Source organism: Protopterus annectens, chromosome 12.part0 (assembly GCF_019279795.1).
Source record: "Protopterus annectens isolate FY-2018-M chromosome 12.part0, PAN1.0, whole genome shotgun sequence".
Lineage (NCBI taxonomy): Eukaryota > Metazoa > Chordata > Ceratodontiformes > Protopteridae > Protopterus > Protopterus annectens.
Genome location: NC_056746.1, coordinates 1226908300 through 1226932917, shown reverse-complemented (window position 1 = coordinate 1226932917; position 24618 = coordinate 1226908300). Strand labels below are relative to the sequence as shown.

Genomic DNA, 24618 nt, shown 5'->3' with positions numbered 1-24618 from the left:
TTTACATCAACATTTTTGGAAGAAAGTAGAAGCAAGTATGTATACTTTAGTTCTATTGAGCCAGCATGCAAAGTGTTAGCATGTCAAAGAAATAATAAACATATTTAAGGAAAACATTATATGGTGAACTCCTATATTTTACATGTTATAGCTCTGCAATGACAGTTTATATAGTTTATGATGATGCCTATTGATTTTACCCTTGTCAGTAGTGAATTATGTGCCAGCAAGGATGGTGATAGACTCAGTTTTACAAGTATCAAAATGATTTTAACTATTCATGCAGTATCTTAAATGTTCAAAAATGTTCATAGTATGAACAAGTGTTTTGTTGCCTTTGCATGCCACATAGTTGGTTATAATAGAACTAATGCTGATTTCTACATATAAATATCTTCATTTTTCCTCTTGTTCTTTAGTATTTTTTGTGCACTGCTATTACTCCTTTCTCAAACAAGCTGCGAATGATTAAGTGCTGAAACCTCTTACAATATTTTTTTCCATAGGGTTATCACAGACCTCGCCATTATATCGCCACTCAAGGTAAGGTATTTAAAACAATTCATAAAAGAGATAACTTGTCATTGTCCTGTTATTTGACTATATAATTCAGAGGAATAAACCTAGGAATTTCACCCTCTACCTTTGAGTATGATTTCCTCACAATCCATTTAGACACATCTTGACTTGTTAATAAGACACATAATCAAATCAAAGCTGTCAGTTCATTGCTAACAAAAAGCAGTATCAAGTATTGTGTTTTTCTCTGGTTGCCATGTGAAATAAATGACAAAACTATTCAGCAAAATCTAAAATCAGTATATTTTCTATAAATGGACTGTCTCTTTAAAATTGTCTGTAATATTACAAATAATTCTACTTTTGACAACTATGTTAAAAGTCACATTGAACCTTTCACCCATTGGGACCAGCTGCTGTCATACATACTTTGTGGAGTCAATGTATCTTATGAAAAATGATGACAAAACACTTTATGATGACACGTGGACCAGAAGATAAAGTGTCTGTCTCCCTGAAGCTGATCTGATTATTGGCTGATTTCATTGTATCCTTTATTTTAGGACTGAGAGTACATTGTCCTGACACTTTCAATACCATCAGTGTGAGGTTGTTTAAAGTAAATGCCTGATTTTTTTTTTCTTTTTGTAAGACGTGTGACAGTTTTGTCCTTGGTATTATGTGTTATTTCTGTTACAAACAACATTATTTTAAGCTGAGATATCTTGAAACAGCACATTTTTGATACTGAAGGATATAGTTAGGGCTTTTTACTGCAAAATAATCTAGTATTCATTGTTTGATTTAAATAAATTAATGAATTGCATTAATCAATAAAGCAGATTATTTGAACACTTAATTACTTAACATATTAATCTGGTTTTGGAGGATCATTTAAGATCAACTAAATATTTTTCATATTTGGACTAATGTAAAGAGAGCATGAAGCAACTAAGGAGCAGAAGAACGCCTTGTTTAAATGCATTGCAGCTCAAATGCAAACTGTCAGTGCCTTCCCACCTTGCAAATTATACAGACTGTAACATTATTCAGGGCATTGCCTTCTTTGAATAATATACATGCAAAATTCCATTTCATTGATTAAGGTTTTATGTTTCACCCTAAAAAGTTAAAAATAGATCTGATAAATTGCAAATTAAAAAAAAAAGTTTCCTCTTTAGAAGTAGCTTCTTAAATGCAACTGAGCTTCATCTCTCATAATGACTGTACTTGTGCATTAAAAAAGCGGCCAGCTCTGGCAATGTGATCCAACAATTAGGCTGCTGTACCGCCTAGATGTACCAAGAATGTATTATGCGGACAATTACTGAGTTTAGCATTCAGACTCTCCAGTAACGCCATACTGTACATGTAGTTATACATCGCATGAATTCCAGAACACTGATTTGTCAGAGTAATGCACGGTTATATTTATGAAGTGTCATTTATTGTGGGACATATGGAAATCAAGTTACCAAGTGCTTCACATAAGGTAAAGTTCACAAGAAAGACTAGTGACACATTGCTTCAGTGTGATATCAGATATTCAGATGTTGTTATGCAGAAGAAATGCACTGTGATTCGATCTGCTTGCTGTCATTTAAGGTGATATGAAATGCACTCTTCCACTATAAGTGGACAAAACTGACTGTGCCAAAGGTCAGAATCCCTGAACTGCATCTCCTTAAAAGTCACTTTTTTAAAATGTTTTTGTAAGGGGGTTATGCCCCCTGCACCCTTGATGTGGGTGACAAGTACCCCACACCCCTGAACTTTCATATACCAACTCCACAGTTGAACTAACTTAAAGAAGGGGAGAATTCCCCTAAGAAGGGCATTGCTGCTGGCAGAACTTGCCCACAGTGATTTCCTATGGAGGAACTCCGATCATTGGTAGGTTGAACCCCAGACAATTGAACCTCAAGCTTTCAGTTTTCATCCATCCATAGGTTAGCAGAAGTATTCAACAGACTGACTTTGGGTCTCCGGTCAGTCCCATTTGAAATGTAATGTGTGAGAAGTAAGGCAGAAATTATTGTACAAGAAGCGTTTTTGATTACTATTTTTGAGAAGTTTACTATTGTGGCTGTGAAACTGATTTATCATACAGCTGACAACTTAATTTGTTAAACATTTCTTTATCACACATGCTGTAGTAGGATCTGAAACTGTTTACATATCTCTAGTTTGTGTAATCCTGATAACAGTATAGTTGGAGAGTGGGAGTGGGGACAGTGAGACTGGGGGTGTATAGGGTGAAACTCCTAGTGATAATCTGGTTGGGGAGGATGAGACTCCTAGTGATAATATGGTTAGTGAGTTGGGGTGTGGAAGGTGAGCCCCCCGCTCCACCTCCCCCATATCTTGTCTGTTGTACAATGCTTTGTGTTGCTGTTTTTTTTTATTTTTGTGTTATTCTCTGATTTAGATTGTGTTTTGATTTGTGCAGTAAGTGACTAATCATTTTTTTTTATGGATTGAATGACTCTCATACAACTAATGTTACACAGAAATCAATATATTTTTAACTCTATAGAGAAGATAGTCTTCAAAAAAACCAATTAGCTCGAGATATGTTAAAATGCTCACAGAAAAAGATCAGCAATCATGAAATCCATTCCTTGTTTTTAAAATCCATTCTTTTTGTAGGTTTTGCTGTTCTTTGCATCCATTCTGTGTAGGCCAGGTGAGGTATTAGGTATAATTCTCCAAGATGTGTGCCATTCTATGGCCATTGGCCCAAAAAATAGTGAGCAGGTAATGTTTTGTCTTTCCTTTCCTCTTTGCTGTTAGCAATAGAATATACAAGAGCTACTAACTGAGCAAGGGTCAGCGGATTCATGGTAAGAGCTTTATTCCTGCATATCAATAAAGCTGGCAAATCTATATGATGATTAACACTGGTACGACAGATGCTGTCAGTCCAGATATAATCCGTGCCCATTTAACTGTTATTTTGCTTTATAGTCTAACACCATATTAGCAAAGCAATTCAATTGTCTAGATTCCTTATTTTCAAAAAAAAAATCCTTCTAAGCAGCTTGTGTGTATTGGATGAATATATCTCCTGTTCATGACCCTACCCCTGTCTTTAAGTCTCCTCTGCTTAATTCAGAATACTCAGCACATCACAGATTTCTTTCAGCATTTATATATCTATTGTCTTTAGTCTATTTGTGCACACAAATGCTTTTATTTTTCATCAGTATTACTGTAACCCATCCTTAATGACCTCAAGGATCCTTCCATCTTGATGTATGGTCTAAAAATATGGGCACAGTACTTCAGATGAAGTCACAACAGGTATTTCCTTTATGGATGTTCTTTGTTCTTTAAAGTTCTTTTCATAGATCATTCTGCCCTTCATACAGAGCAGTTACTAACCAACCTCAGAACAATACCAGTCAGTCAATTGTCTATTTATTATTAAATATTATAATATATTTATTTATATAGTATATTATATGTATATGTTATTTTGTGTAACTACTTTAGTTCATCCATTTCTTTATTAATTTGCATGTGTTTACTGGAATACTCTAAATGGGCAGAAGCCATTTTAGAGGAAGAATATGCAGAAATGGTCCAGTATACAATAGCATAATACTTACAATTACATTATTACATGATGATCTAGACACACAGAGACTATTTACAAAGACTGCAGCACTATAATAATAGTAATAATAAATATTATAATACTAGTAATAATAATAAATCAAAGATGATGATAAGACCAAGAGGGGAGTAGTGGGTTGGTGCATAATACAGTAGGAAATGATTTATAAAAAATCATGTAAGTATTACTGCATGGATGAGGACAGTCAGATTGCTATAACCTCAGGAGCTACTGTATTACCATTTGAAGGACATACTTTTCTTGAGTTGAGATCTAAAATCTCTTTGGTTGCTAGAGTCATTAATGTTTTATGCAAGTCTACTCCATGCTGAGAAGTGTGAGTCGCTGTTCCTGCTGTGTGAGTGAGGAATTTGTTGATTGACCATTCAACTTAAATGATCTGAAACCAGGTCAGTTAGGTGAGAGAAAACGTCTTGATTAGATGTAGTAGTTGCTAGAAGATCTTTTTTTTTGTCATATACTTTTAGAGAGAGGTGGTAGGATAGAAATAAGTCTGCATCTATCTTTGTGGAAGGGACATTTGCAGCTGATTTTCAAGTGGAAAATATGTAGGCTTTTTCCAAGATGTGTTTATTACAATGAAGTCTTGATAAACTGTTGTGGTGAGCTTAAGTTAGTAGGGGGAATATTATCTTCTGATAAAGATGTGTTGAGCAACTTGAGTACTTCAGATGTGGAAATGGGATCTAGGAATTAGAAACAGTGACTGGACCCACATTTGACATGTAGATGAGTTGGGAGATCTAAGCCACAATGCATTGTGGTGAGTTCTCTGTTTGGAACTTGTGTTTTACTAATCACCTAGAATGTTTTTTGTTGGTTATGAGTTTGGAAATGTAGCTATTATGAAGGAGAGGGTGACTGCTGGTAATAATGTTTGGAAGATGATGTTGAAATAGATCCACAGTTTGAAGGCCTTTGCATCAATGTTCATTTTTCTTCAAGGCCTCATCTCCATTAAAGCTTCAAGTAAAAGACTGGATATGTAGAGTCAAATGGACCATGTTCAAGAGGCCACAAAAGAGGTCTGGAAAAGGACTCAGTAGCTAGAAAGAGTGAGATACTGTCCAAGTTATTATTATCATGAACTCCTGAATGTGATGGATGTACTTTCCTTTGAAGCATTAGTGACAGAAACAATTGGTGCCATTCAGTCTTTACAGAAGTTTAACAGTTCTGTTATTGTAAGGTTGTGTGAATCCATGAGACATAACCAGAAATGCTGGAGGTGCTATGTATTTTAGTGTTGTCATGACTAACATGCTCTTTTCAATGTTGCTTGGAACACCATCAGTACTTCTGGACTCTTTGACTATGATAGTGGTTCCTTGTAATTCAAGAGATATAATGTAGATTGTATCTTGGTTCTGAAACAGGGGATAGACTCTTTTTCTGTGCATGAACATCGCAGGTCTGAAAGTAGGTTGCCAGTAAGGTCTGCGTGTATTTTTGTGGGGTTTATGCTATGTTTTTATGAGAGTTAGACTTGCAAAGGGTAGGGGGGGTATGATTATAACTGCCATGTAACTCATAGTGCCCCTTAGAGACACTTAGCCTAAGCCTGTCATGCATTATGTATAATTATATTTTGAGCAGGCACTTTGTATTACTATCTCTGCTTCTCTGATGGAGATGTTGATGTGTCTTTCGGATTTTCCCGGTTAGGGGTTGCCACAGCGGAACTCTGGTCCGCTAATGATTGGCAGTTGATTTTTGCATACTGGCTTGCCAGGCCTGATGCACAACCTTCAACGAAGGTACGCCCACTCACGTATGTCTCCACACAGAAGATGCTTTAGCTGAGAATAGAACTGGACAGCATCTTACTGTGAGGCGACAACGCTACTGCAGCACCACCACCATGGGTCTGCTTCTCTGATAGAGATGATTTCATTAAAAGCAGAGTAATTTGTATTTTGAATGTAAATGTCTATCTATGATTATGGGCGTCCACTGTCTTTATTTTATAATACCTCAAAGAGATGACGATGCTAACAGTAGGGAGTCTGTTTTTAAAATGTTCATATTTATCACATAAACTAAAGGAAACATTCTGATATGTACAGTTTGATATTAAAGTACTAAATCTTGTAAATGTTGATGGAGTCACTTATCGGCACTTAAAACACTGTGCAGCAAACTATAATATAGAATGAAATATGATTCCTATTTATGGGAACTCTTTTATGACTAAATGGAAAAATATTGCTGACATGAAAAGTTCTATTTTTTTATTCCTTGATATGTTTCATTACAGATACTTTATTTTTCCCTCAGGGATACATGCACATCTTTTCTTTTTTTTCTGCTCTGGTATATATATATATTACATGACTGTATTACAAGAGATTATTTTGTGTATAGATATTCATTTATAAACTGAATGTTAAAAAAGCTGTCAGGAAGTCTTTTATCCACTTTACATATATATCTATATATCTATATATATATATCTATATATATATATATATATATATATATGAAGTATGTGGAATGTAACAGTACTCTGCATTACGTCAGTGATAATTTCAAACTGTTATGATGATCTGCCTGCCTTATATCAGTTTTCACCCCCTGAAGCTTAAAAAAAGTTACCCATAATCTATTTTTTCTAATAAATTTGAATGTTGATAGGATTTTTTGAACTATTACATATGGTTGGTGAGTGTGTTCCAGAGAAGATACAATGCTATATATACTAAGACAGTAAAGACGTGCAGCCAGACACATAGCAGAATTATTAAAGACCACAACTAGCACTAGAATGTAAGCTTTATTGAGCAGACTTTTGATGAACAGCACAAACATAATATTGTCATCATTGTAAAGTATTCTACATGCACTAGTGTTATAGTTTTTATTTTAAAGAGACATTGGCATATTCTTGAAAACAATCCCAGAAGTAATATGATCATGAATGGTCAACCTTGATGGATATTTAAAAGTGAAAAAAGTAGAAAGAAATGTTTGCATCATCAGCTGCTTCTAATATATCACTTTTAAGAGGACATACATTAACATGCTTACCAGCAGTCAAATTGATAAATGCAATAAAGAACAAAAATAATTTATAAAACAGGGAAGAATTCAGTGCTAAGAAAAAATGCACTCTTGCGTTCACATCTGGAAAAAATGGAGGTGAGCAGAAACCTCCATTCCACCAGAGTTCTGCAATACCATGGACACTGATATACACTAGTCAACAAAAGTGAGATTCAACTAAACATGATAAATAAAAAACACTATAAGAAAACTCTCTTGAAAGAATCAAATACGTCCCCTTATAGTATATCATATAGGAACGTATAGATGCAATGGATGATCATTTTGTACTTAATACAAGAAGTTACATTGATTATACATCTGGGGACTAACTTGGGATTTGGAATACAATAGTATGCAAACTGTGGCAAAAAGAGCGTAAGATATGTAGCTGTCCACAGCTGTGGTTTTGTCTGAACAATTAGACGGCGATGTAAATATTTTCCACACTCAAGAATTTATCTGCAGGTGAAAATATGTTGGCTCAACACTTCCTTGTCCTCTTTCCATAGTCAAGCTAATAATTAAAACAGCTAGCATGCACAAGATAGATTTGTATAAAAAGAGAATATATTACAATATTTACAATAAATGAATAACTTAATAAAACTGTAATTGCTGTAGTGTAGTGGGAAGTCAGAAAAATGTCTTCATCAGAATCTTAAGTCCACTGATCAGTCCAAACTTAAATTCCTGTCAGTGCCCATCATTTTTTTTTTAGTAGAATATTCCTGTTTTAGGGTTTTTTTCCCTTGATGAGAGCTGGTAAATACCCCAGCATTCTCTATCCCCTCTGTGGGAAATCCAAAAAACTGAAGATAATTCTTTGTACATCAGTCCTGGCTGCTTTATAAGTAAAAGTCCAATTCAGTTACAGGTAGACTTGGTTGAATATATTTCTGGGGAATTTCCAACTTCCTCACTGCAAATGGAATTTGCTTTTGATGGTCAAGCCTGAATTAGCAAAATGAAATATCCTAGTCCTTACTTAGTTTTGAGAGTGTCTAGTAGTACAGCAGTCCTCCAGCAATGGTATTTCAAATTCTGGAATAAAAATGATCATCTGACTCAGACTGTGTGCAATATGTGCTTCTTCCACACTGTAGGGAAGGCTTTCAAATTCATTTATTCTCTCTCGCTCTCTCTGTAGTTGAGAAACTGCAGCTGTGAATAAATAATTCTTTCCTCCTGTCATTCTTTGGAACAATTTGTTTTTCTTTTCAAAGCTTATTACCTCTTTGACTAAAAACTATGGGTTATGACAAAAGACGGCATTTTTGGCTTTGCATTTTTTACGTTTTGTTTCACATCCTTTGTTTTTATCACTCTTTCTGACTTCTTGGTACTTTAACAGAACAAGAAAGTATCAATTTATGCAATTTAGGCAGTTAGCAATTCTGTATTGTATGGCATTTTTAAGTAAAGCCTCACCAGTGGCTTTCCTATTTATTTCTATTTCAGCTTGAAAGGAATTTCTTTGCTTTTGCCTTTTCGACACTGGGGGCTGACCTTTTATTATGAGGTTTTATCAGCCTACACACTATTTTCCAAATAACTTGGGCCAGCAACAGTGTGTGTGTGTGTGTGTGTGTCTGTGTGTGTGTGTGTGTCTGTGTGTGTGTGTGTCTGTGTGTGCGTGTGTTTGTGCGTGTGTGTCTATGTGTGTGTGTGTCTGTCTGTGTGTCTGTCTGTGTGTGTGCATGTGCGTTTGTGTCTGTGTATGTGTACATGTGTGTGTGTGTGTGTTTGTGCTTGTGTGTGTGTGTGTCTGGTCTGTGTGTGTGTGTCTGTGTGTTGTGTCTGTGTGTGTGTGTGTGTGTGCATGTGTGTGTGTGTGTGTGTGTGTCTGTCTGTGTGTGTGTGTGTGTGTGTGTGTGTGTGTGTGTGTGTGTGTGTGTGTGTGTGTGTGTGTGTGTGTGTGTGTGTGTGTGTCTGTGTCAGTGTGTGTGTGCGTGTCTGTGTGTGCATCTGTGTGTGTGTCTGTGTGTGTGTTTGTGTTTGTGTGTGTGTGTGTGTGTCTGTGTCTGTGTTTGTGTGTGTGTGTATGTGTGTGTGTGTGTGTGTGTGTGTGTGAGTGTCTGTTTGTGTATGTCAGTGTGTGGGTGTGTCTGTGTCTGTGTCAGTGTCAGTATGTGTGTGTGTGTGTGTGTGTGTGTGTGTGTGTGTGTGTGTGTGTGTGTGTGTGTGTGTGTGTGTGTGTGTGTGTGTGTGTTGCATCCTCTGTAGAATACAGATGATGCAAAGGTAGTACCATTCTCCTACCAGCCATTACTTCAAAGGATTTGCCAACTGTGTATTGGTTGGGATTCACATGGACGGCCATTGATACTAGGGGTAATCTAACATCCCAGTCCTGTCCTGTACAGATGAGTTACTTCTTTAGTGTGTGTATTATGGTTTGGTTTGCTGTCTTTACCTGGCCTGATGCTTCTGTAAAATGGAGCATATCTACTTTTCTTTGCACTTTCAACATTTTCCATTTGTTTTCTATTTCTCACTACTGAAATGTGGTTTCCTGTCAGATTCTGTCATCTTGAGTGATCCCCACTGACTAAATCCACAGTTGTCTTGTAGTGAGGCAGTTCTTTATGTAATGTAATTAATGGTATGTAAGCACTCATTCAATTTTGTAAACTGAAAAGTGAAAGTTAATAAGTACTGATTACCTCTAGAAAACCTAATTATTTGGCAAATCCAATGAATTTGGAGATCAGACCAGGACATTGTGATTCATCTTGCTTGAATGTGGTGTCCTATGTCTGGAGAAAACTGGCTGGAAATTATGCATTCCTGCACATACTCAGTAACATCACTATACATCTGAGGCCAGTAGTCTACATCTTTCATTGTCTCATAAGTTCTTCTGCCCCCCCCCCCATGTCCTGTTGGCTCATCATGTGCCTTCTGTAATATGATCCCTCCGTCCTGCATAACTCTTTTTCATTTAGAGCTGACGATGCCATTTACTTTCCAGTCTAGCAGATGTAGAAGGAAGTTATGTCCAGCATAACAGAGTCTGTGCATGTTATAAGGTCTTGCAAGTAGACCTGGACTGCCATTCATACAGTTTGATATAGAGCTTCTATTTCAGCATGCACTGATTAGTTCTGTGCTGAGGCTGGTACTTGGCAGGAGGTTATGATTTATCTTCATGCTATACAACCGCTAAACCCCAATACCTACTTCCATCCTGACTAAAAGAACAGCATTCAACACATACTTTAGGAAGGTTTTTGCACATATTTTCATCATAATGATAGAGACTGTTTGGCTTCCCAGTAAGTCGTAATACTGAAGTGGTTGCATAATCTTTTTAGACTTTGTACAGTCATACATTTGCAGATCTGCCATTCCATGGGCACTGAGCTTCCACAACAATGGGTTTGCATCAATATGTGTGCTAATATCCAACTGGTGTCTAATTTGGGTAGGGAGTGTACTGTTAACTTCATGGGTTTCACATGTTTGCCAAGAACAAACAGTGTAGATTGGTCAGGCATTTCTTGCCATTCATAATATTAAACCTTATGGAGAATTCATGATTATTACTTCAGCAGTTTCAGCCAGAAGTTGGCATGCCTGTGGCATTGACTGCCTTGAATTCAGAGTTTCTGGAGTACTGGATCACCCTTGTATGACTGTACAAAGTCTAAAAAGATTAGGCAACCACTTCAGTATTACAACTTACTGGGAAGCCAAACAGTCACAACCTTATGGAGAATTCACGATTATTACTTCAGCAGTTTCAGCCAGAAGTTGGCATGCCTGTGGCATTGACTGCCTTGAATTCAGAGTTTCTGGGGTACTGGATCACCCTTCTCCATAAGGTTTAATATTATGAATGGCAAGAAATGCCTGACCAATCTACACTGTTTGTTCTTAGCAAACATGTGAAAGCCATGAAGTTAACAGTACACTCCCTACCCAAATTAGACACCAGTTGGATATTAGCACACATATTGATGCAAACCCATTGCTGTCATTAATGTCAGAATGCCATTGACTAGATATACACAAACACACACAGCCACATACACACACAGGTGTACCAGGATATCTAACAGTGTGTACAGGAGTGCATTTAGGTCCCTTACCTAAACTGTACAGGATGCTATATTATCTTTTGTCCTATCTGGAGAATTAAAGCACACATTCCTTTACTCTTTAATTTCCAATATGTTCTGGAACATTTTAAGCGGATCTGACATTCGAACAAATTTCAGATCACACTTTTGTCTCTGTAGCATTCTATATTCTCACTTATGACACTTTTCATATCTCAAGAATAAAACCGATTTAAGCAACTGCAAATCATCACCCTAAATGATACACACATTTCATCTCCCTCTGACCACATTCTGCAAAGAAAAGATTTATGACCTAGTCAATTTCCTTTGCATTTCCACTGCTTTGTCAGTACTTGGATGACCTTCTGACATAATGTGGTTTCTACTTTGGGCTAAGAATATCTTATATCAGTCAAAACTACTGTTAAGAGCCTATTACTGACTAAGTTTGCAGATGACTGTAAACTTAGTCTCATCAAAAACTCCCCAGTGAAAACCAAGATCCTTCAAGTGAACCTTTCCCAAACCAGTTGTAATGTCAAAATCATGGACTAAAAGAAAATGTTGAGAAAGATATAATAGTATACGTCAGCAAGCGAGAAGCCCTTTATATCTATCATTTTGACAACATACCCCTAAAAATTGATCCAGTAGTGAGGGACCTTGTAACCTATTTTGTCAATGAGCTGTCTTTTGATCACTATGTATCCACTACTTTAAGAAAGTACTTTTTATGCACAACTTACTACTAAGAGTATGTCATATCCATCACTGGAAGTGATCATTCATTCCACTGTATTCTGTACTCAGCAGACTTATTACTGAGTATAGAGCCCCTTTCATATGTCCATGTCTATATATCCTTCACTGGAAGTGATCATTCCACTGTATTCTGTACTCAACAGACTTATTACTGAGTATAGAGCCCCTTTCATATCCCCCTGTCTAATCATTTGAAGCCCATAATTCTTTCTTAGTAAGACAATTGAGAACATAAATCATAAAACTATGAGGTTTCTCTTAAAGCCTGGTCTGTCAGTCTTTATGTCATACAATTTATTGAAAGATGACCTCTGCCTTGCATTTATAGCTTTGATAGACCTTGTTCTGTCAACCCTGTTACACATTTGCAAGTTCAATGGGGGCAAAAATACCCACTCAAAACATCTCGATATTTTTTGTAAGATAAAAATAAAAATATCTCAGAGAATACCAGTTCATTAGAACAGTCTTCCACTCAAAATAAAGCAATGCAGTACTCTTGCTAATGTAATCTGGACAAATGGATGTGTAACTACAGAATTCACATCCAGTTTAGCACCCCTGTCCCTCAATGATAGGTTTATTATAGCAAGCAGTTTGGTGCAGTTTAAACATAGCAAAAAAAAATACTTTTTTTTAATCAAAACCTGAATGTAGCTCTCCATGCAGGCATGATATAAACTGTAGCAACTGTTTGCTAAATTTGTATGACACAGTTTGCTAAAGTTTAAAAAAAAATATTACTTTTTTTCTTAGTAAAATATGTTGAAGGGGGTTAGGGGCAGGGCAGAGATATAGAATCTGGTTGGGGGAGGAAGAGGTGTCATGCATCTGGCCACCTGGTCGGTGTGCCAGCAGAAGGAATGCCCTTTTGTTTTTTGCTGTTCAGTGGAGAACTGAGGAGGGGGTGGGGTTCGTAGTACTAATGGTAACAATGACTCTGAAAATGTTATGCTTGTTAATGGATTTACTTTGTCTCTCACACCACCCATTTTTGTGTATTTAGGCAGTAAGATGCTATACGTTATTCATGTGGGTCCTTATATAAAGTTGGAAATTTCTTACTACATACTTAGAAATAAATATGTGATAGTCGCATGTTTTTCATAAATATCATAGTCAGCATTCATGTAGTCACATGGTGAAACCACACACAGGTCAAGAATTTGTTAACCCAAATACTGTGATCAGTAAATGAGAAAATGCATTTACATTTTAAACCAAATTATGGTTAAAGGTTTATAGTGCCTGAATATTTGAACTGTATCTTACTGAATTGGTACACCTTGTTTGCTGTATGTAGCAGATCAGGCCTGCTGAATCTAGCTTTGTTTATATGCTTGTTGTTTGTTTTGTTTGTTTGTTTGTTATTTCACTAATTCCACCTAATACCTAATATGCGCCAGCGCTTCTGTGGATCACTAGTGATATCTGCATTGCTTACTGTACTTATTTCCTTGTTTCACTTGAAAGAAAATTACTGTTTATTTTTTTTTTTATTTTTTAAGCACACAACAATTTTAATTTACCACCGCAGGCACTCTTGCCTACCAAAGCAATTAAGTCAGCACTAAAAAAAAAACAAAGCACTACACCCTCCTTCCCACCCCCCCTTTTCAATTATAAAGAATTTATTCCCAATATTTTTTTAGTCAAAAGGTCAGTTGTCAATCAATCTCCCTGTCATCAGCTGGCTCTTGGGGGGAATCAATGGGCAATGTTACAACTGCCTCTATGTAACCCTAGGACAACCCCTCTCCTCTCAACATGTGAAATTGCAACATGTCCACCCAACATCCATACTCAAACTGGAGGCTAAGCTCTCAACTCAGTACTGGTATAACAGGTCAGGAGGAGAAGGAAACCACCACCACTCTTCAAACAGTCTCACATAGACCACAAACATACAGCAAACAAAACAAATACATACACAAAACAAAAATAGAGATCTAAAAGCAGAGGAGAGACCTCCAAAGGTGACCAAAGCAAGCAGACACCCAACACAAAATACAAAAAAAACAACGCGGCAACACATACAACAGCCAGCAGTGTGCCGGAACACACACAGCCTTAACAAGACTAAACAACACACCTGATACACTTGTAATAGGTGACTCTCTGAAGCCAGGCACCACTCCTGATGTGAACCAGGCTGAACAAGGAGAGAGTATGGCCTGTCAGGCATCCGGCACCAGGGCGCACTCCACATAACTAGCACAAGGCACTCACTAATATGACTCTGTCATCATCCTCATTGTCCATGCTGATGCGGAATAGATCTGAGACGACATATCCATACCTCACATGCAAAGAGCCATAGAGAGTATCTCTGCCGACGTAGCCCAGCATGTATGACTTGACCTTGAGTGCCACCTTACCACACTCAAGACAAATGCCACAAGGAAGACAGCCCAAACAATTGAAAACTTAAGGCCACCCAGGGGGATCAAAAATGGGGATCAGATCCAATGCCCGTCAGATTGGGATGATATGCTCGCTAAGGGCGCTAAGGAGCTGCTAGGGACCTGCTTCCTTCATCACCCTCTGGCCGGATTGGCCCCCCATCTTGCCTTTTTAGGCAAGGCTCAAAGGCCCCAGCAAGGCTCAAAAGGCAAAACCCACCTCCATAGGTATCACAAGGATAAGAAACTACAAAAGATGCTAAACCACAGATAACTAAACACAAATGCATACTTTGTAGCATACTCCTTGGCATGATGAGAACACCGATCAGAAATCTGGTTCAGATCTCTGGGCACCCTCCCCGAGAGCACCCCCAGCACTCTAGGTTATACCTCAACCCCCATGGACCCCCCTAAAAACTTGGAGGCCACAAAACAAGGGGAGTATCAAGGACACATCTCAGATATGTGGGCCTCCAGGTTGGTGGCAAAGCATGAAGCATCAGAGACACATCATCTGCAACTAAACATGGGTAAAACCTATAGCCAGTTGGCCCCCCTCTCATACCCCCTCTCTCCCAACACCAGGCCAGAGGACTGAACCTTCTGAGGCTTCCAGAAAACACGAATGTCTCATTACACCATTATATTGGGCTTGCAATCAACTGGGCAAACATAGACTGGCCAACCTAACACCCAAAGCCACCCCAATCAAAGGTTTCAAAGGTTTTATACGACTCAAAACTATTACCACTCACAACAACACTCCACCACAACCCACACATAGGGGACCTACATACTGGACCTGATCATCACAAACATGGGGACCCTATGCTCCCTACCAGAAGTGTACTAATCTCCTGGTAAGATCAGACCATAAACAAATCTCTCACTGGGATGGTGAAAAACTTCAAACCCCTGCCCAGAAACCTCAGTGAAACCTTCTAAAGCAAATTTCACACTCCTCAAAACCGATCTGGCCCAGACCCGCAGAATCCTTTATAAAAATACGCCCAGAACGCGAATCCTTTAATGCATCATTCATCCATACACCTTCAGGAATGCATGGATCACTCGAAAAAGGCATCTGGCAAGACCCAATCCTCCAAAGGCAGAACAAACTGCTGGGAGACCCCAGAGGAGGCTAGCAAAATAGCCATCCTAAAAGGGAAGCTACGCACGATGGAGCAAAAAAAAGAAAACACAAGGCATCACTGATCATCAGTATTCTAAAAAACTAAAATAGGAGAAAAATTCTAAAATAATCCTGGGAAGAAAAAAAATTGCACAGGGCACTATAAATAAGGACAAGGCTTCTTTAGTTATGTTAGGAACCTCATTAGTCAAAATAATACTCAAAATACACCCAAATGACAAAAAAACACACGACCCACAGACAAGGTTCCAACCTCCTAGCTCACAGGTTCAGCTATCCTTCCCTCCCCCCACAAAGACACAAATATCTATCCCAACAGGTGCTCGGCCCCTCTCCAATCAGATGCTCAGGTACAAACATCCAAAGCAAAAACACAGCACACATCGACCAGCAACTCCAAAGATGCAAGCAAACATAAACCCCCTGTTCAAAAAACCCAAACATAACATACCAACAGCTCATAAAATGACCTTATATATGCCCAATAGCCTATCCAGTGGTCAGTGGTCCAGCTCGATGCCATGGTGCCTCAACGGATCCCGAAACTGTCTTGCGCAGCAAAGCTATGGAAAGGGTCTTGCAAAAAGGATGAAATGCATGGATTGGACCTCATAAGATACATAATTGGGACCTTACAGACACCTACCCCTACCCAGTTTTGTTTGTTAAGGGCAGATCCTGCTTCATAAACCTGGTTGATAAACCTGGCACATTCAGGCCTGCCAGTGGTCCAAGGTGGCCTACCTGGACCTCTGAAAGCCTTCGATACAATTCGATACAAGCGGCATTATAGCCAAGCTCACCAGCTTAAATAATAAACCCCCATGTTTATATTAGTGTCATTTGCAACTGGCCACAGGACTGGACCCACACCAATACCCCATGCTGGAATTGCTGGAGACTCCAGGTGTCCCGACCAGTTACAAGTGGTGTCCCTCAGGCCTCAGTCTCTTGTTCGGTATATATTTCGGCTTCTAGGGCTAACAGGAACAGGCCAACACGGAAGGACAGACTAGGATGACTGCAAACTGGTGGTGCAATCTGGGTGCAACCCGACACTCCCATCCTCCAAAAGGGCCTCAGAAACAACCAATTGGTGCCAGAAGAGCCATGGCAGCTAAAAAAGCCACCAATAGTGTATAGTCATCCCCTTTTGGCAAAACATAGTGCAAACTACCACATAGCAACATGGGTATTAATCTTATAAGTACGTATTAAGTATTGGGAGGGACCCGAATTAGCAAGTAACAATCTCTCATTTGACAAGCACATGGCCAAGTGGTTAAAAAAACATTTTATATAGCCCCTAATCATTGAAACCACATCCACCTGTCAGAGAGGCTACCGCAACCTCTTGCACCATCCCTCCCTCAGCCCATAATTGAGTAATAATGCCCCCACTTGTGTACCTTACCAGACCACTGCAGCACTAGCACCCGTAAAAGTACTCAGCAACTAAGGAGGAAAGAGGAACAAAGGCCATATGCTGCTGCCAAAAGAAACCCAAACAAAATCACCATGCTACCGCCTGTTCAGATATGCAGCTGTAATCAGTGGCATGTGCCATGTCCAACCCGAATTAATGGACCTGGCCACCTATGAAAATGTGCCATATCCATACTTCTGTTACAAACTTGCAGAGTATATTGTTACAAATGAAAGCTTACAAAATGATGCAAAAAATGTCACTGAAACAAGTTTGCAGATATTTATACTTGTTTAGTAATAAAATATGTACATATGCACAAATGTCATATTTCTGCAAATATCTTGGGCATTCTTCACATAGATGCAGTGTGAAACAACATTTTACACACCCATTTAGCACAGGAGTCAGGCATGGATGCACAAACAGAGAGTGTTTGTTACCAGAGGAAAAAGTAGGTTACTTCTTGAAATATAAGAATATATATACCAGATGTTAATAATTATGTAGTAAATAGAGTGCCTTGATTGCACTCCAGTATTTAGAAAAAGACAAACCAGTTAAGCACCAGAATAGCACGTGACCCAACCTTAATAAATGTACCCCTATGAAATTGATAAGGTCAGGTCCCATGCTAGCCACTAAAATCTGCCTGTACTGACCAGCAAATGAAAGTGGAAGAAAACATATTTCTGCCTGCTGACTGTTACAGTAATATGTCCCTAAGTTCCTGTATTGAACTCAGAAACTTGCTAGAATAACAGGATTTGTGTTTGCATTTACTTTCTGAAGGATATGAACTCTGGAACTCTGATCATTTAATGACTTCAGTACTCAGTGGTTTGTCTGAAAATTGTAGATTTTTATGAGGAACAAACCAAAAATATGAAGCAATAATCTGGACATTTTGTAAAAATATGGACAGAAGAGAGACAAGAAAGGAAAGTGTAAACTTGATGTACAGTGTTGTACTACCTTTCTGACACTAAGTGTTTTATAACTTTGTAAGCCAGCCAGACCTTCACTTGTTTCCCTGTAACTAGTAGTACATGGAGCAGCTAAAGCTCTGTGTACTACAAAGAATTATGATTGTGTCACCAATCATAATCTCCTTAGAATGTGTTCTCAACCAATCATAATCTCCTTAGAATGTGTTCTCAACCAATCATAATCTCCTTAGAATGTGTTCTCAACCAATCATAATCTCCTTAGAATGTGTTCTCAACATGTATGCCAGGATTCATCTCTTAAGTTCAGTCTTGAGGTGAATTTCTTGGCATCCATGTCTCAAATGCATAATAGGTGGGTTATGATCAGTGAACTGCTAATAATCATCTGTATTAAACATTTTAACCAGAAATTGTTTATATGGAATTCCATGGTATTAAATGAAAGCCTACACAATACTGAAAAATATTTGCACTAATAATTGCTAGTCAACTAGAACACATTTGCAGATATTTACATTTACCTGTTCATTAAATATGCAGGTATGTACACAAGTTATAATTATGTAAATATCTAAAAAAAATAGAATGATATGTACAAAAGTGCTTTGCTGCATAACAAAGAACACATCTGCAGGAACAAAAGTCACATAGATAGTCTGGTACTATTTGTTATGATCTGAGAGATATTAAGAGTTTGTTTGATTATGTTATTAAATTATCAAAGAATGCATTTACTTGTCCGATATTAAAGAAAAAATATTGTGTCTGGCTAGCAAGTTTATTAACACACTTGTGCTGAAAAGAGTGTGTCTGGACCGTATTTTGCAGTGTTTGTAGCTTTTGAGAGATATAAATTTGTTTACAAGTAGTATGCAAAAAGTACAGTTGTGTACACTTACCATAAACATAGATGTTCGAGTGTATTCACTGTTGCTGGCTGAGGGCTATCTGCAGGCAGATGACCAAAATGTGATGACTGCAACAGTGAAACACGAAGAACATCTGCAGTCTCTGGAATTTAGCTAAGATGAAAGCTGTCCAGGCTGGAATGCTGTATGTGTAAGGAGATGTGAAATTCTGCTCAGGGACAGACTGAATGACATAATAGTTGGAAGAGAGTAAAGTTTATTCTGCAAGGAAGAGATTAAAAGCTATGGCAAGCATACCTGTCAGTTAAGAGATTCTGGCATTACTTCCAAGGAAATAATTTTAGAATATCTAAAACCCTATGGAGCACAGGACCAAGGACAGTGCAGATTCTTAACTAAAGGTATTTTGCATGTTCATATTTCCAAGCAGACCTACAAACACTCTTCATTGTGTTATGAAATAGGTGCTGGCATCACGCAATTAAAATTTCATAGTTCGAGACCTAAAAATGATCACATTAAGACAAAACAGTTTTTACTTTCTAAACTCTGGCAGGAAGCAAACCAGAAGGCAGCTAAAAACTGGATTACAACTTAAATTGAATTCCTTTCATTAAGTGAACATAGTTCAGGATAATGATGTGACCAACAGCACTACATAATCCTAAATTATTTCAATGAAACTCAAATTCTTGAGATCAAAACTTTGTAATGGCAAATATCTAAAGGACATGTGGAGCACTGGGAAGGACAGAACGATCACAGAATATCTAAAGGACATGTGGAGCACTGGTAAGGACAGAACAATCACAGAATATCTAAAGGACATGTGGAGCACTGGTAAGGACAGAACAATCACAGAATATCTAATGGACATGTGGAGCACTGGTAAGGATAGAACGATCACAGAATATCTGAAGGACATGTGGAGCACTGGTAAGGACAGAACGATCACAGAATATCTGAAGGACATGTGGAGCACTGGTAAGGACAGAACGATCACAGAATATCTAAAGGACATGTGGAGCACTGGTAAGGACAGAACGATCACAGAATATGTAAAGGACATGTAGAGCACTGGTAAGGACAGAACGATCACAGAATATCTAAAGGACATGTGGAGCACTGGTAAGGACAGAACAATCACAGAATATCTAAAGGACATGTGGAGCACTGGTAAGGACAGAACAATCACAGAATATCTAAAGGACATGTGGAGCACTGGTAGGGACAGAACGATCACAGAATATCTAAAGGACATGTGGAGCACTGGTAAGGACAGAACAATCACAGAATATCTAAAGGACATGTGGAGCACTGGTAAGGACAGAACGATCACAGAATATGTAAAGGACATGTGGAGCACTGGTAAGGACAGAACAATCACAGAATATCTAAAGGACATGTGGAGCACTGGTAAGGACAGAACAATCACAGAATATCTAAAGGACGTGGAGCACTGGTAAGGACAGAACTATCACAGAATATCTAAAGGACATGTGGAGCACTGGTAAGGGCAGAACAATCACAGAATATGTAAAGGAAATGTGGAGCACTGGTAAGGAGAGAACAATAACAGAATATGTAAAGGACATGTGGAGCACTGGTAAGGACAGAACAATCACAGAATATGTAAAGGACATGTGGAGAACTGGTAAGGACAGAACAATCACAGAATATCTAAAGGACATGTGGAGCACTGGTAAGGACAGAATGATCACAGAATATCTAAAGGACATGTGGAGCACTGGTAAGGACAGAACGATCACAGAATATCTAAAGGACATGGGGAGCACTGGTAAGGACAGAACAATCACAGAATATGTAAAGGACATGTGGAGCACTGGTAAGGACAGAACAATCACAGAATATCTAAAGGACATGTGGAGCACTGGTAAGGACAGAACGATCACAGAATATCTAAAGGACATGTGAAGCACTGGTAAGGACAGAACGATCACAGAATATCTAAAGGACATGTGGAGCACTGGTAAGGACAGAACGATCACAGAATATCTAAAGGACATGTGGAGCACTGGTAAGGACAGAACGATCACAGAATATGTAAAGGACATGTGGAGCACTGGTAAGGACAGAACGATCACAGAATATGTAAAGGAAATGTGGAGCACTGGTAAGGACAGAACGATCACAGAATATGTAAAGGACATGTGGAGCACTGGTAAGGACAGAACGATCACAGAATATGTAAAGGACATGTGGAGCACTGGTAAGGACAGAACGATCACAGAATATCTGAAGGACATGTGGAGCACTGGTAAGGACAGAACGATCACAGAATATCTGAAGGACATGTGGAGCACTGGTAAGGACAGAACAATCACAGAATATCTAAAGAACATGTGGAGCACTGGTAAGGACAGAACGATCACAGAATATCTAAAGGACATGTGGAGCACTGGTAAGGACAGAACAATCACAGAATATCTAAAGGACATGTGGAGCACTGGTAAGGACAGAACGATCACAGAATATCTAAAGGACATGTGGAGCACTGGTAAGGACAGAACGATCACAGAATGTCTAAAGGACATGTGGAGCACTGGTAAGGACAGAACGATCACAGAATATGTAAAGGACATGTGGAGCACTGGTAAGGACAGAACGATCACAGAATATCTAAAGGACATGTGGAGCACTGGTAAGGACAGAACAATCACAGAATATGTAAAGGACATGTGGAGCACTGGTAAGGACAGAACGATCACAGAATATCTAAAGGACATGTGGAGCACTGGTAAGGACAGAAAAATCACAGAATATCTAAAAGACATGTGGAGCACTGGTAAGGACAGAACGATCACAGAATATCTAAAGGACGTGTGGAGCACTGGTAAGGACAGAACGATCATAGAATATCTAAAGGACATGTGGAGCACTGGTAAGGACAGAACGATCACAGAATATCTGAAGGACATGTGGAGCACTGGTAAGGACAGAACGATCACAGAATATCTAAAGGACATGTGGAGCACTGGTAAGGACAGAACAATCACAGAATATCTAAAAGACATGTGGAGCACTGGTAAGGACAGAACGATCACAGAATATCTAAAGGACATGTGGAGCACTGGTAAGGACAGAACAATCACAGAATATCTAAAGGACATGTGGAGCACTGGTAAGGACAGAACAATCACAGAATATGTAAAGGACATGTGGAGAACTGGTAAGGACAGAACAATCACAGAATATCTAAAGGACATGTGGAGCACTGGTAAGGACAGAACGATCACACAATATCTAATGGACATGTGGAGCACTGGTAAGGACAGAACAATCACAGAATATGTAAAGGACATGTGGAGCACTGGTAAGGACAGAACGATCACAGAATATCTAAAGGACATGTGGAGCACTGGTAAGGACAGAACGATCACAGAATATCTAAAGGACATGTGGAGCACTGGTAAGGACAGAACGATCACAGAATATCTAAAGGACATGTGGAGCACTGGTAAGGACAGAACGAACACAGAATATCTAAAGGACATGTGGAGCACTGGTAAGGACAGAACGATCACAGAATATGTAAAGGACATGTGGAGCACTGGTAAGGACAGAACGATCACAGAATATGTAAAGGACATGTGGAGCACTGGTAAGGACAGAACAATCACAGAATATCTAAAGGACATGTGGAGCACTGGTAAGGACAGAACAATCACAGAATATCTAAAGAATATGTGGAACACTGGTAAGGACAGAACGATCACAGAATATCTAAAGGACATGTGGAGCACTGGTAAGGACAGAACGATCACAGAATATCTAAAGGACATGTGGAGCACTGGTAAGGACAGAACAATCACAGAATATCTAAAGGACATGTGGAGCACTGGTAAGGACAGAACAATCACAGAATATCTAAAGGACATGTGGAGCACTGGTAAGGACAGAACGATCACAGAATATCTAAAGGACATGTGGAGCACTGGTAAGGATAGAACGATCACAGAATATCTAAAGGACATGTGGAGCACTGGTAAGGACAGAACGATCACAGAATATGTAAAGGATATGTGGAGCACTGGTAAGGACAGAAGATCACAGAATATGTAAAGGACATGTGGAGCACTGGTAAGGACAGAACGATCACAGAATATGTAAAGGACATGTGGAGCACTGGTAAGGACAGAACGATAACAGAATATGTAAAGGACATGTGGAGCACTGGTAAGGACAGAACGATCACAGAATATCTAAAGGACATGTGAAGCACTGGTAAGGACAGAACGATCACAGAATATCTAAAGGACATGTGGAGCACTGGTAAGGACAGAACAATCACAGAATATCTAAAGGACATGTGAAGCACTGGTAAGGACAGAACAATCACAGAATATCTAAAGGACATGTGAAGCACTGGTAAGGACAGAACGATCACAGAATATCTAAAGGACATGTGGAGCACTGGTAAGGACAGAACGATCACAGAATATCTAAAGGACATGAGGAGCACTGATAAGGACAGAACGATCACAGAATATCTAAAGGACATGTGGAGCACTGGTAAGGACAGAACGATCACAGAATATCTAAAGGACATGTTTAGCACTGGTAAGGACAGAACGATCACAGAATATCTAAAGGACATGTGGAGCACTGTTAAGGACAGAACGATCACAGAATATCTAAAGGACATGTGGAGCACTGGTAAAGACAGAACGATCACAGAATATCTAAAGGACATGTGGAGCACTGGTAAGGACAGAACGATCACAGAATATCTAAAGGACATGTGGAGCACTGGTAAGGACAGAACGATCACAGAATATCTAAAGGACATGTGGAGCACTGGTAAGGACAGAACGATCACAGAATATCTAAAGGACATGTGGAGCACTGGTAAAGACAGAACGATCACAGAATATCTAAAGGACATGTGGAGCACTGGTAAGGACAGAACGATCACAGAATATCTGAAGGACATGTGGAGCACTGGTAAGGACAGAACGATCACTGAATATCTAAAGGACATGTGGAGCACTGGTAAGGACAGAACGATCACAGAATATCTGAAGGACATGTGGAGCACTGGTAAGGACAGAACGATCACTGAATATCTAAAGGACATGTGGAGCACTGGTAAGGACAGAACGATCACAGAATATCTAAAGGACATGTGGAGCACTGGTAAGGACAGAACGATCACAGAATATCTAAAGGACATGTGGAGCACTGGTAAGGACAGAACGATCACAGAATATCTGAAGTACATGTGGAGCACTGGTAAGGACAGAACACTCACAGAATATCTAAAGGACATGTGGAGCATTGGTAAGGACAGAACAATCACAGAATATCTAAAGGACATGTGGAGCACTGGTAAGGACAGAACGATCACAGAATATCTAAAGGACATGTGGAGCACTGGTAAGGACAGAACGATCACAGAATATCTAAAGGACATGTGGAGCACTGGTAAGGACAGAACGATCACCGAATATCTAAAGGACATGTGGAGCACTGGTAAGGACAGAACGATCACAGAATATCTGAAGGACATGTGGAGCATTGGTAAGGACAGAACACTCACAGAATATCTAAAGGACATGTGGAGCATTGGTAAGGACAGAACAATCACAGAATATCTAAAGGACATGTGGAGCACTGGTAAGGACAGAACAATCACAGAATATCTAAAGGACATGTGGAGCACTGTTAAGGACAGAATGATCACAGAATATTTAAAGGACATGTGGAGCACTGGTAAGGACAGAACAATCACAGAATATCTAAAGGACATGTGGAGCACTGGTAA

General features: G+C 38.9%; 1 protein-coding gene across 1 annotated transcript in view; it reads left to right on the top strand.

Moving 5' to 3' along the window:
- Positions 1 to 24618, top strand: part of PTPRT (protein tyrosine phosphatase receptor type T) — a 3212182-nt gene that overhangs the window by 3027007 nt on the left and 160557 nt on the right. The window contains exon 27 of the mRNA XM_044089009.1: positions 507 to 543. Within this exon, the coding sequence (XP_043944944.1) occupies positions 507 to 543 (37 nt within the window). The remainder of the gene's footprint in view (positions 1 to 506; positions 544 to 24618) is intronic.